The sequence below is a fragment of the Equus przewalskii genome, chromosome 4 (genome assembly GCF_037783145.1).
Source record: "Equus przewalskii isolate Varuska chromosome 4, EquPr2, whole genome shotgun sequence".
In the NCBI taxonomy this organism is placed as follows: Eukaryota; Metazoa; Chordata; class Mammalia; order Perissodactyla; family Equidae; genus Equus; species Equus przewalskii.
Genome location: NC_091834.1, coordinates 84,999,039 through 85,013,502, shown reverse-complemented (window position 1 = coordinate 85,013,502; position 14,464 = coordinate 84,999,039). Strand labels below are relative to the sequence as shown.

The window sequence follows — 14,464 nt, the reverse complement described above, 5'->3', positions numbered from 1 at the left end:
TGTGGAAGCCCCACCTGCCTCCCTGGGCTGCACTCTCCCCGTGGGCGCCTCTAGCCTTCCGTCGGTTGCCACTGACGCTTGCTTGTGCCTCAAAGACCCCAGCATTGCCCCCACGCTGCCATCAGCCCGGCGCTGTCCTCTTGGCACCACCACCTGCCTTTCCATAATCACTTACTCACACCCCACATGACTGAATCCCCAGTTTACTTCTAGAGTATACTTTCCTTTCTTTTCTTTATCTTGCCTCTTTATCCCGAATCAGTACTCTTGCTGTTATATTCTTTTTTTTTAGTTATGTGTTTCTTCCATGCATCCCTCATTCCACTGTTTCATTTTACTTCCTTCCCACGTTCTTAGTGTTTACTTTGCTTGATTAGAATTTTTCAAATCTATTCACTGAAGCACTCAATCTTTTCCATATTCAATATTACACAGGACACACTCTAACCTTTTACTCTCATCACTTATTCCTCTACTCCTTTCAGTTCAAGAGTCTTAATTGTCATCGCTTGTAGATCTTGTCGAAAACTTGGCACCTTCCTGAACTCACCTCTGGAAAAGTACATATACTCTTAATCTTATCATCTGATTTCCCTCTCATCCCCATTCAATATTTTCTATTTTCTCATTAATATTTTCTATCTTTCACATTTACATACTCTGACAAATTTGGCAAGACCCTCTGTCTCACCACCTTAATTTATACACTGTTTGCTGTCATCCCCCTCATGCATTGCCCTGCTGCACTCTGATTTTTCATTGTCTGTGTATATGGTACAATGCATGCAATTTTCCTGTCCTCTTTCCCTCTGTTATTTCCATTATTATTGAGGACATTTTTGTCTGATTTTTGTTTTTTCTCAAGGACTCTCTTATTCCTGTGTGTAACTCTAGTTTTGCATATCTATTCTGTACCTCTCTTTTTCTTCTCTACCATATTTAAGCCCCTTCGCCCCATCATTTCCCCATTTCATAATTTGTCTAATACATTTTTTCTGACAAAGTTAGAAATCTTTTCCAGTTACAGATGTGCACTTCTCACTTCCATTCCTTGTCACCCATTGCCCCATGTCACCTCAATTCCTCTATCCATTTCTGAACTTTTTCCACTCCTTTGTCTGTAATTTGATTAAATATAGAACTCAATCTATCTTTTCCACTTTGTCTTTATCTAATATTCCATTCTAATGCATATAGTTGCTTTCTGACTTATTTCTGTCCTGCCTTCACTTTGTTCAATACCTTTGGCCAGTCTTTAATCCTATATCCATGTCCTTGATTTATGCACTACTTCTGTGGCCCTCAGGTTTCTGGGTCTCCTTACTGTGAAGTTGTTTTACCTTATATTTACTGTAGTTACCCTGAAATGTTGTCTAATCCTCATAGGGCTCTTTTCTCTTTGTTTCTGTCATCCATAGTCTTCCTTGTTCCATTAGATACAATTATACTGCCCAATCTTGTTTTTCAATATGTCATTCCTTACATGACCTTTACAATCTAAAGGTAAACTTTTCTTTTCCACCCATCTTCTTGTTTGCCCTTTTTTTCCTATTCTGCTTTTTTTTAACCATCCATATACCAAGTATGTATCATTCTCATTACACTCACTAATACCTTCCTCTTTGGTTCCTCTTTTTCTTCTACATTCATTGCTCAATCCATTTCCATATTTCTTCTTTCCCACATATTTTGCTGAACTGCTTTGGTTTTCTATTTATTCCTTGATAGGATCCCTGAAACTTGCCTTGCTTCACGTCCGCTTCACTGAACCTGTCTCTAACCTTTCTATCAACCCCACTTTTTATGCAAACACATTTTCCTGGAGACTGTCCCTCATATGTCTTATTTTCACTTATCTCTTTATCTTCCCTGCCCCGTCTTCCTTTAAGAAATGCCTCACCACCCAGTTCTCTTCCTGACCCAACTGCTTTATAAGTACAAGCAATTTTCATTATCCTTTGTTTAAAATATGCTGAATAACAATTTTTGTTAGTAAATACTTATACTACAATATCTTAAATTTGAAAAGGCCTTCAACCATCTCCCTTTAAAAAAATCCAACATATTTTCTCACCCATCACAAAAATACTATTATAAAAACTTTGAAGCATTTCTTTTATATAAACATTTTAAAGGACAACTATATATTTAACACAGAATTCATTCATTAGTGTACATGTTTATACGTAGTACAAAATGATCCCATACTATGATATAAGACTATAACTGCATTCTCCCGCTACACTGCAAGGAATAATGAAAAGTTTTCAAGATAAATAACAAATGCATATACATTTTTTTAAATGAAATATATAAATAAGAAACTTTTTAGAAACATTTACTTACCAATTGTTGAATTGCTTGAGCCGTTCCACACACATTGCAGGGAAGGTGGTGGGAATAACGCACAACACTTTTAAACACCTTGAGCTTAGGTAGGAAGCCTATCAGCAGAAGAAGTATGACCACAGCAAACATATACAATCCCAAACAGACTTGTTGGAAAGTAAAAGTTTTTGCTAGCACAAGAATGTTAACTCACTGTACCAAGCTTCCCAAACACATGGAGGTATATGGAGAAAAACTTTTCATGTTAACAAGTATTTTGATTAAATGAGTAGATAGCTGGTGATACCTGCAGTCCTCATTCTGGTCTCAGCAATATTTGCCATTTTGCATCTTGCATATTCCAAACCCAGCCTGATTCATACATCCCCTCTCCAACCAGCATACTCTCTCCTTTCCCCTTTCCTCTTTTTTTTTTTTATTTTATACAAGTCTTTTCAGTTGCTTCTCTCACACTTTCAGCCAGTCCTAGTATAATTCCTTAACTTCTTGATAAATTTAACATCATAGTAATAGGCAGGTCTTCCATACTCCTTTTGAGTATTTGCCCTGCCAGATCTTAAACATTCTACATATCTTTTACCCACTGACTCTATATCGTATCAATGAATGCACGATTATTCTCTTGAGGTTTACCTCATTATGATCCTCAACCATTCTTCAACCAATAGCATTCATTTGTTCTACAGCAAAAGCATCCAATCCACACCTTCTAAAAGATCAGTGGTGATGTTTTTAAAGTTTCCACCAATGGCTTCTTATTGGGGTTTATCTTAATCCATCTCCCTCTAACCTTTCCTAGCGCACTATCACCCCAGTCATAAATTTCCCACTAAGACTTCAAGAGCCAGCCTACCCAATTCCTCTTCTCTTTCAGGTCCTGGATCCTCTCCTGTTTTATGCACAGTTCTGAGATCTGACAGCTGTGTATTACTTTCATTCACACCTGATGTGTCTTGTTGCCATTACATCTACTCAAAATTGCTCTCAAATTCATACAATGCCCCTTTATTTACTTGCCATCCTCTGTTTTCTATCATGTCCTTTGGCCTAAGTATGTAGCAATAGCCATTTCTCCCATCAATGTCTATGACTATTCAAATAATATCTTTCCATCTGAAGGCAATTTGAATATTGCTCTTCTATTCCTATTTTTTTGCTCCAAACTCCCTACATTTCCTCCAACATTCCTTCTTCTTTCCATTTTACCATTTCAGTGAATCTAATCATCTCTTCTGGATATGTATACTTTTGATATTCATCACTCACAATTCAACCTTCTTCCATCTTCCTTATTTCCTACACTCTTTACTGAGTCTTTTTCTGCCATCCATTCAGTCTGGACTTTCCTAGGATTCCTGCTCTGGCCCATTTTAAGTCCATCACATTTAACGGCTCTCTAATCTGCCATTCCATTGACTATACTGATGGCTTCAAATCTTTTTCCAATAAAGCTTTCTGGGCAGCAACATATCATACTCCAATTCTTATTCAGCCACATTCTCACCTCTCTCTTTCCTCCACTGGTAGGTATCTGGCTTAACACAGAATTTTTCTCTGAACTTCCAGTTCTCCTATCTCTCAGTGTTCCTCACCCTGGCCCTGTATAATGCCCTTCTTGTTTAACATTTTACAAAACTGCATTGTCTGCACCACAGCTAGGTCCTACACTCCCTCTCCTTACTTAGAGTTCAGCCCCAATTTTTCTCTACCTTTTTCCTTCTCTTTTTTTAAATAAATGTCTCAATAGTTTTTCTTACTTACAGCCAATTCTAACATAATACTTTAATTTCTGAGCAGACTTTAACATCATACAAGTTCTGCCTGATTTCTTTTATTTGCTCTTACATATACATTAACATCTATAATATTTTCAGCTTCCATCTCTATAATAGTGATAGATACATTATTCTTCTCTTGAGATGTCCTCTTGAGGTATACCCCCATAACAATACCCACCCACTTCTTACAAAATACACATTACCCTCTCCCCTGATAAACCACCCACCCGCACTCTCTAGTTGGTCAAACCATTGTCTTTCAGGTTGCTATCAATGGCTTTTTATCAAAATTCATCTGATTCATCCTAATCTTCCACCCTAACCTTTCTTTTTAACCAAGCCCTTTAATTAAAATGTTCCATCCCCCCAAAATTCATACACGCACTATCCCACTTCATATCTTAACTTTATGTAGTATTTGAGATTTTTTTAAAGAAATAAAATATTGCACATATAATTGAGTCTTCTTCTGTACCACCTCCTCTGTACTACTCCGGAATCATTTACCTCACCCTGAAAAGAAGAATCACTACATAATTTGATACCTATCCTCACAGATATTTTTATAATTTTAATAAATATTTACATATCCATAAATAATATGTAGTGCTATCTTTGAGGGTTTTAAACATATATATAAATTGTGTATATTTTTTAAATTTTTTCCCATCAAGACTTCAAGAGCTAATCTACTTTCTGACTCCTATTCATATGCAGGCCTTGATGTCTCTCATTATATACACCACTCTTCAACACCAAACACTGTAACCATTTAGACCCCTTCTGAGATCTACAGATTGCTACATTCTGGGTGACTTTAATCCACATCTTATTTGCCTTTTTGCCACTGTGACTATTGAGATACCCGCTCTAATTCATGCAATGCTCCCATCACTTAGATTAAAACCCTCTTCTTCTTTCTTATTCTTTTATGCTCTATGCTTTCATACCATATCATTTCAGCTACTATCACTATATCAGGGCAATAGATACAGTATTCTTCTCCTGAAGTTTACTTCCCTCATGATTCCCAACCACTTCTCAAGAAAGTCAAATAATCTTCTCTATAGACAAACCACTTACTCATGCTCCCTAACTGGTCAATCCTGATGTATTTTAAGGTTGCTAGCAATGTCTTTTTAGAAGAATTTATCTTAATAAAACTCCTTTAAACTTTCCTCTTAACCAAATTTTTAATTAAAAATTTCTACCCACAGCCTTAACAGCTAGTCTACTTTCTCATTCCCCTTCCTTATCCAGGTCCTTGAAACTCTATTAGATAGATCACTTGTTACCATTGGGCTTTCCCAAACATTTTGACCAACTAGGCCCATTTCAAGATCTCCACTGTAGGTGTCTTTGTTATACACTTGCTCTGCACTGTTGCCTCTCCATTTATTCTTAACTCTTCTCTGATTCATACCATGGTTCTTCTCTCAACCATCAGACTCTCTCTTCCTTCTTATTCCATCATAACGTTGGTCTAAGTATGGTGCCATAACCCACCAGTCAATATCTGCCATTCTTAAAATCATCCCCTCACATCTGCAGGAATCTTCCCTTTGCTCTTCCATTTCTTTCCTCCTTATTCCCTGTTTTGCCCCAGAGAAACATGCTGCCTATCTTCTTTGTCCCTTCTTCTGTCAGCTACCACCTACATACACATCATTCTTACAGATCCAGTTGTCTCTTCAGGATAGATATTCCCCTCATGTTGGGTACTCACTGCTCCACCCACCGCCATCTCCCCTCATGTCCTGTGTTCCTTACTGCATTCGTTTGTACTCTCAGTTCAGCATAAACTTCAATAGGATTCCTTCCGCTGGCCTGCCTTTTATGCCCATCCCACTTAGCCTATTTCTGACCTTCACCATATTGACCATACCCATTACTTGCAGTATTTTTCCAACAAAGGATCCTGGTCAGCAAAAACTCACACTCCAATTCTTACTTTGCTACATTTTTACCTCACTCTCTCTCCTTATTAATACAGAACTCTGACAAATTTCCAACTCCCATTTCCTATGTTCTCATTTAGCCCCCTTTAAATGCCCTTCCATATTTATTTTTCTACACTGCATGTTCTGCACCCTAGCCTAATTCACATCCCCTCTCCTTATTTAGCTTCTAGCCTCCATCTTTTGCACTCTCCTTCTTTGCTATTTTTCATACAAGTCTCCCCAGTTGCTTCTCTCACTTTCTGCAAATCCTAATATGTTTCCGTAATTTCTGAGTATATCTTTAACATCCCTCTTATAGGACATTCTTTCCAATTCCCCTTTGGAGATTTCCCTATATAGCTTAACCTTTCATAGTGATGAACGCATGTTCTTTTTGAGGTTTCCTCCACTCCTGATCCCTACTCTCGCCTCTCAAAACCAATTTTCTACTCTTTAGACAAGACTTTCCCTTAGATAGCTTCTAACCTGTCTTCTTCCTTTTCCATCATGACCTTTGGCCCAAGTATAGAATCAAGGACAATTTCTACATCAATATTAAGTGATACCTTCTCATCTGGTGCAGATTTAACTTTGCTATTTTACTCTTTTCTTTATTTTGCCTTATAAAAACTCTACCTTATATTCAGCATCCCTCCTTCATTCAGAGACTATGTGCATATCCTTCCCATAAATTCAGTGGTCTCTTCTGGATAAACAAACACCTCATATTCAGCACGCACTGTTCAGACTCTCCAGGCTGGATTATAGGTCCCACATAGCCTCTCTCCACCCTCCCTCTTCCATGAAGTTTCCTGAACAGTTCCCTCCTATAACCTCAATTCTTATTTAGCCACATTCCCTACTTCTTCTCTCTGGATTAACATAAACTCACTCTATCCAAGTTTTACTCTCCCCTGTCCAGTCTTCCTCATTCTAGCACTCCTTAACACCTTTACCCTTTGGCCATGTTACTGTCCTACAAGTCCCCACCCCGGCCTAATTCATATGCCCCTTTCCTTTTCAGCCTCCAGTCTCTCCTTATCTGCTCTCCTCTCATACAAGTCTCCTCAGTTGCTTCTCTAATTTTCAGCTAATCCCAAAACGACTGGTTGCTAGCAAAGACTTTTTATCAGAATTACTCTTAATCTGCCTTTGTCTAAAGCAGTGGTTCTAAAACTTCAGCTTGTTAAAACACAAACTGCTGGGCCCGCCCCAAGTTTCTGATTCAGTAGGTCTGGTGGGGCCCAAGAATTTGTATTTCTAACTAATCCCTAGGTAGCAGTGATAGAACACATTTTATGAAGCACTGTTCTAAACTTCCCCCTCAACCAAGCCCTTTAATTAAAAATGTCCCCTCAAGGCATCAAGAGTGAGTCTGCTACTGACTATCGTTCCTTTTCAGGCCTTTATTTATCTCCCATTATATATACTAGTCATTGAAATCTGGCTAATATTTGAGCAATAAGGCCCATTCTCATATCTGACAGGGTTCCTCATTCTGGGCACCTTTATGGTGCATGTGGGTTTTCTTATCACCATGCCACCCACTCAGAATCGCTCTCTATTCAGTGCACCTCTTGGCCTTAACTCTCTCCTTTCGTGCCTTTTGGCTCAAGTATGGGGCCTTCTCCTTCAGTCAGTACCTGCCATTCTTCAAATGACCTTCCAGTCTAGGGCAACTGTAACATTGCTCTCCCATTCCTTCTCCTCTTATTACCTATTTTGCCCTAAAGAAATATGCTACCTTATCTCCAGCCTCCCTTCTTCGTTTATCTACCATCTATATTTCATTCACATGGACTCAGTCTCCTCCTGAACAGCTCTCCTTAGCTAGGTTCTCTCCCCAATAGCTGTCTCTCAGAAAATCTTCACATGATGGAGTAAATTCTAAGACTAACTTTAATGTCGTACTTACATGGTATTCATTTGTATCTCCCTTTGGTGGTTTGCCCTCCCATATCTCAACTACATATAGTATAATTTTCATCTACCATCTACACATGGAAATAACAAATGAAGTTTAACTCTTGAGTTGGGTTCCCAACATGATCTCTGGCCACTCATCTCCCAGTATTAGTCATCCATGCTACAGACAAACTACTCAGAGATCTATTCTGGCATCTTTAAGGTTGCTGCCCTGGCTTTATATCAGGGTTCATCTTAATCCATCTCCTTCTAATCCTCCTAATTAAAACTTCCCACCAAAATTACCCATTACTTTTCAGACCCTGTTCTTCTCCCCTTAAATATACTGCTTTTCAAAGTCTGGTAGTAAGGCCCAACATTTGGCCAGATAGACCCATTATAAGATCTCACAGGATTTCCCATTCTGGGAAACTATTCCTCATCCTCTCCACCCATGCCACTCCACCTACTCTCAACTATTCTTTATATAGTACTCCCTTTACGTAGTTTCCAGTATCTTCTTTCTTATTTAATCATGATCTTTGGTACAAGTATGGTGCCATATCTTTCCTGTCAATACCTGCCAATCTTCAAGTAACCCCATCTCTTCATCAGGCTCTTCCAACTCTTTTCCTGGATTGACCATAGATAAACACCGGGTTACCTACACAGTCACTTGTTTTTTAGCTACCATCTTTACATTATTTCTCATGGATTCAGTAGTCTTTTCTTTCATCTTCCTTGTTTCCTCCACACTATTCTAAGTACAACTGCACTCTAAGTTCAATCCAGACCTTCATAGGATTCCTGCCATTGTCTATGACTCAGATCCACCCCATGCAGACTCTTTAACTTTTCACTCTCATGGTCATATTTGTTGCTTCAAATAAGACTCCCAGAGGGCACTTCCTCATAACACCAATTCTTATTTAACCACTTACTCTTCACATTCTCTCTCCTTTGGTTGTAATCTAGCTTAATTCACATTTCTCTACTTAATATGCAACTCTGCCATTTTCCAGTGTTCCGTATTCTGGCCCTGTTTAATGCCCTTCCCTACTCACCTTATATTCTGCACCGCAGCTTAAATCCTCTGTCTTCTCTGTGTTCTTAGCTTCTACCCTCCATCTTCTCTCTCTCCTCCATGATATTTTCATACACATCTCCCTAGGAAATGTCTATCACCAATCCTCACATGGCAAGGTACGTGGCAGCCAACTTTCCTGCACACTATGCAGTAGTCTACGATGTCTTAACTAGCAGTCATCCTTTCACTTACCATCTCTCTTCAGGAGGAATGAATGCAGAAACTTCTCTTCATATGTACTTCCCTCATCATCTTTCCCCATTCCCCATCTAATACAATAATCTATTCTCTGGACAAACCACCTATTCACACCCCCTACCAAGTCAAGCCTAGTATCTCTAAAGTTGCCAGCAATAGCTTTTTATCAGCATTCATCTTAATCAGCTTCCTTATAAACTTTCTTATCACCCAAGTCCTTTAATTAACAATTTCCCTCCAAATTGGTGCTTCAAGGGCTGGTCTACTACTGCCTCCTACTCAAGTCCTTGCTCCTCACACTTTCTTTACACTTCTCATTGCAGTGTGGTCTTGCACCCCAAATGTGACCAAGTGGACCTTGTTTTGAGCTCTCACAGGATCCCCCATCCTGGATCTTTATTCCACACCTACTCTGCCTTGTAGGCCCTCCACTATATAGTATTTCCTTTTCTTTGCCTCCAGGCTTTCTTTTCTTTCTTGTTGTGTCATGACTTTTGGCCCAAGAATGCTGTCTTATCCTTCCAGTTGATGTCTGTCATTCCTTAGTGACTCTTTTGCATCTGAGGGCAACCTTAATGTTGCATTTTTCTGTACCTTTCCTTCTTTGCTCCTATTTGTCCTAGGGAAAAACCTTACCTTCAGCATCCCTCCTTGCCATGTGTACAGCATTCCCATGGAGTCAACATTCTTTCCTGGTATATACTCCTCATTTTAGGCACTCACTGCTCTACTCACTTTCATCTTCCTTGATTTCCTACACACTATACCTCATCCATTCCTTCTCAGTTCAGTCCAGACCTGATGGGTTGCTGCAATTAACCTGTTTCAGGTCCCTTTTACCTCCTTTCTAACTTTTGCCCCACTAACATTCTTTTTTAAAAATTATTATTCCAACAAAGCTTCCCCGTTTCTTATTTAGTCACAGTCTCCCCTCCAGTGGTTGGGACCTGGCAAGTCCCCACCAAATTTCCCACTCGCTGTTAGCCATGCTGCACGCCCTGTACCCTAACCTAACTCAAACATCTCTCCTTACTTAGCTTCCAACATCCATCTTTTCTCTAATTTTGTGTTTTCTCTCTCATTTTCAGTCAGTCCTCACAAGATGAGACTCATTTCTGAGAACAGGCCTTCTTCTCTTATTCCCTTTGGTTATCTGCCTTGCTTTGTTCAAGAAGCTCTCATCTTCTTATTATGGCAATGGATTCAGTATTGTTCTCTTGCCATGGAAAGGCCCCCTCTCACCTCCTCTCCTCATCACTCAGTTTTAGTCATCCACTCTAGCAACACTCACGGACTGCTGCCAGTGGTTTTTACTGGAGTTCACCTTGGATTCCTTGTAACCTCTCACTGTATCAACGAAACCATTTAATTTAAAATTTGCCAAATTTCAGGAACATTGTCTCTACTAATACCCTTGCTATTTGCTTCCTTAATCCATTTCTCTGTATCACTTACTTCTACGTAAATAAGTGTCTTCTGTCTTTACTTATACATAAAATTCAACCAGTTTGCCCCAATCTGTGCTCTACCACTGTTCCTATCTCTCCTTACTCCTCTTCCTCATTTGCCTGTAGCCTCCCTGCTTAATGAGAACCAAGCTGGGGTTCATATAATCTTCTTTAACTTAGTGTCTATCCTGTCTCTCCATTCTTATTTGATCATGACCTTGTCTCTACTATAATCCCTTATCTCTTGGTGTTTTTCTTTTTTTTTTTTAATACCTCAACTGACCCATTCTGAGTTTGTGTTAACTTCTGCTTTTTTTCTTTCTTCCTCTCCCTTCCTCCAGCCAAAAACTCTAGCTTAATTTAACCACAATCATTCTTTCATCAACCCCCTAATGTACTGGAAATAGATTCTGTAGTCTTGATGATATACTCTTTCCTATACGGGTCGCCCCACTACCATGCTCTATTTTCAACAGACTCTATTCAATGTATTTGCTCTCTGAATTCAAACATAGTCTTCATAGGATTCCCAGCACTGGCTTTAAGTATCTCTAACCTTTCAATCTCTTGACTGCCTCAGCTCACCAGACCCTGATGGAAAATATCTAGTCCCCTTCATTTGAAGTATGTATTTCAATTTTATTCCTAAACAAATTCTCTTCTCAGAACCTGTGTATTAGCATATCTCTTATTGTTTCCAACTACCCCATGGCCTTTCTGGCCTCTTTCCTTCTGCTCATATACCTTCCTCTGCTTCCCAAAGCTCTTTGACATCTTTTGAGATCCAATTAAAAAGTTATATCCTTTCAAATTTTTTAAGATTTTTCCCAGGCTGTTAATCCTGCACTCACACACAGCCCTCTATTAAAACTTTTATTAAAGAACCTATGGCATTGAGTTGCAATGTCATAGGTACACAGATAGATCACACATACACACACACACTCTTAACTCCTCAACAGTCAGCTCTTGGAGAAAGAGGTCATGTCTCAGCCATCTTTTTATCTAAGGGTCTAAGCACATTAGTTTACACTTTTACATGTAATGTCAACATGTACTGATAGTTACTACATGTTTGGATGGAATGGAGGGAGGGAGTTTAAAGACACGACTGAGCAGATGAAAGTCTTACTACCCAACCTGTCATAACTGGTCTTTATATCTGAGTCTTTTTTCCCGTCCTTGCCTACTCCCCAAATAACTTTCTAACTCCCCAATTTCTAATACTTTTTCTACCTATAAGCCTTTTCCAGACCATTGATTAGAGCCTCAATGCATTTTCTTCATCCATGCTTAATGAATCCCCTCCTTCAGACGGTTCAGAAAATCCTGTCTTTTTCATGAAGACTTCACTTTCCAAAAATGTGCCCCCCCTGTATTTCTCATTACTTCTACCAGTCATCTCACATCATCTAATTGCCCACTTGCTTTTCCATTTTGAGACACTGACTTTACCCATACTAGAACTTCATTACTGACCCACTCACTGCAGGTTGAAAGTTGACATAAACCAAGTTCATTCTGGTGATCTGTGGACTCAATGTCAGTCCACAATCTAAAGATAACATTGAGACTCTGATGTACTTGAGTCAGTGTTAATTTAATGATCTGTGTGCTTTTTACCACTGGTATTTTATGCTTTGTCAGCTCCTAAAGTAGTTGTGCTCTTAGACTTTTCAACATGTAGACCCTTTTGACAGTAACGGCAAAAAGCCCCTAAAAACATCTCCCCTGTTGCTTTCTTTATCCCAAAATAAAAATAGAATTTTGCCTTTGTCATCTTTCCCCATACTATTCTAACCCAAAGTGGGGGACAGATTTTTAAAATCATACTTCGTGAGACTTCCTTTTTGACTAGCCTACAGGCTGCTTTTGAGAACTACCACCCTAGAAAAGAGAGTCTGCTTGTTTCACTTCATAATATAGAACCCAGTGCCAAGTGCAGATGCTGCTTCCTAAGCACTGATGGAGACTTCGTGCTTGTGCTATCCACTAACCCAGGCTTGCCTGCTCTTTCTCCTCCAGTTGCAGGCACCTTCAGCTGCACCATGAAGTTTACTGTCCGGGACTGCGACCCTGACACTGGGGTTCCAGCTGAGGAGGGGTATGATGATGAGTACGTGGTGAGTCTCCCCTGCACAGACTCACTTTGACACCCTTGCACCACTAAGTGACTTCAGCCTGGAGAGAACATTTTTCTAGGAACATCTGACATGCACTTAGGGAATTTTATTCTTCTCAAACAGATTACAACTGAGGAGGATGTAGACTAATCCTCCTCTGTAATGGGAGTGTATCATACCTAAGAGAATTGAGATTTATCACTTCATGACTGATTGAAACAAACTCAACCTTTTTTATGTCTATTAATAACAGAGATAATTAAGAGATGAAAATAATTACATGATTTTCATTGAAATCGGTTTTATTTAAAGTATTGGGGTTTTTTTTAAATCAGCTTTTAGTTTGCTTAGACTGTAGCCACATCATGGACTGAAAGCCTTCACAGAATGCAGGGAAAAGTTTTAAAAGCATGCCCCTGTTAGTGACTGCTGAGTTCAGAAGGCCTTGCATGGTCTGAACTCAGTGGTAAGGTGTGACAACATGACTGGTTTGTATCCCAGGCCTGCAGATGTTGATCTGAAGATGGCTCTTGCCAGAGGTCCTATTTTCTTGCTTTCCTTTGCTAAGACCTACATCATTAAATTTACCCAGACTATAGAACTTAAACTAGTTTGGTAGTAAAGTTTTCCCTAGGCTCCCTCAGAAGATAAGACACAGAATGATAGTCCCTTCCATCTTTGTTCTCTACTGAGGGGACTTTCATTTACTTACTCCTGCTTGCTTGTCACTCACTAGCTGGAGGATCTTGAAGTGACCGTGTCTGACCACATTCAGAAGGTAGTGAAGCCTAACTTTGCTGCTGCCTGGGAAGAGGTGGGAGATACCTTTGAGAAAGAGGAGACCTTTGCCCTCAGTTCCACCAAAACTCTTGAAGGTGAGAATAATTTTGCTATCAATATATTGCCTAACAGCAGTATAAAACCTGATAGGCATATTTGTTATTTCAGAAGAACTAACTTTTCTTTAAATACTTCATAAACTATTTCACTTATAAGGCCAGGACCCTGTCTGCATGATCTGAGTCAACCAGTTTCTAGTCCAGAAGCCTCCCTCCACACACTACTACCCACCCCTTTTACCCCCCAGCTCCCAGCACATACTCATGTAGAGGCAGATCCCTGTGCTGACCTTTCCTGATACTGTTGCATCAATCTTCTCAACACAGAAGCTGTCAACAACATCATCACTTTTCTGGGCATGCAGCCATGTGAGAGGTCAGACAAAGTTCCTGAGAACAAGAATTCCCATTCCCTCTATCTGGCAGGTAAGAAACTTCCATCAGAATTTTGTTGCAAAGTTTAATAGCAAGGGATGTGCATGGACACCTCATGCCCTGCTATTGTCCCATTATCCCATTATATGAGTTACAATTTGAAGCCCCATCAAAAGGAATAATTTGTTTTAGATGTTTAATTTTTGCATGTTCTTCTTAACTTGTTCTTTTTAAGATGTACATTTGGCCTAAAACACTTACTTAAATCTCGCCCAGAGATACCAGTGCCACCATGACCCCCACTTTGAGTACTCCAAATCAGTATTACTGAATACCTTCTATGTACCTGGTATTATGGGAATATAAAAGATTATTTAGATTTTGTATGTAGGATTCAATTCCTACTATAAACACAAATCTCT

The 14,464-nt window shown here is 39.4% G+C and overlaps 1 protein-coding gene across 1 annotated transcript in view; it reads left to right on the top strand.

The window, feature by feature from the left end:
* COPG2 (COPI coat complex subunit gamma 2) overlaps nt 1–14,464 on the top strand; it is a 120,825-nt gene that overhangs the window by 105,645 nt on the left and 716 nt on the right. Inside the window, exons 21-23 of the mRNA XM_008512905.2 lie at nt 12,731–12,828; nt 13,565–13,703; nt 13,995–14,093. Of these exons, the coding sequence (XP_008511127.1) occupies nt 12,731–12,828; nt 13,565–13,703; nt 13,995–14,093 (336 nt within the window). The remainder of the gene's footprint in view (nt 1–12,730; nt 12,829–13,564; nt 13,704–13,994; nt 14,094–14,464) is intronic.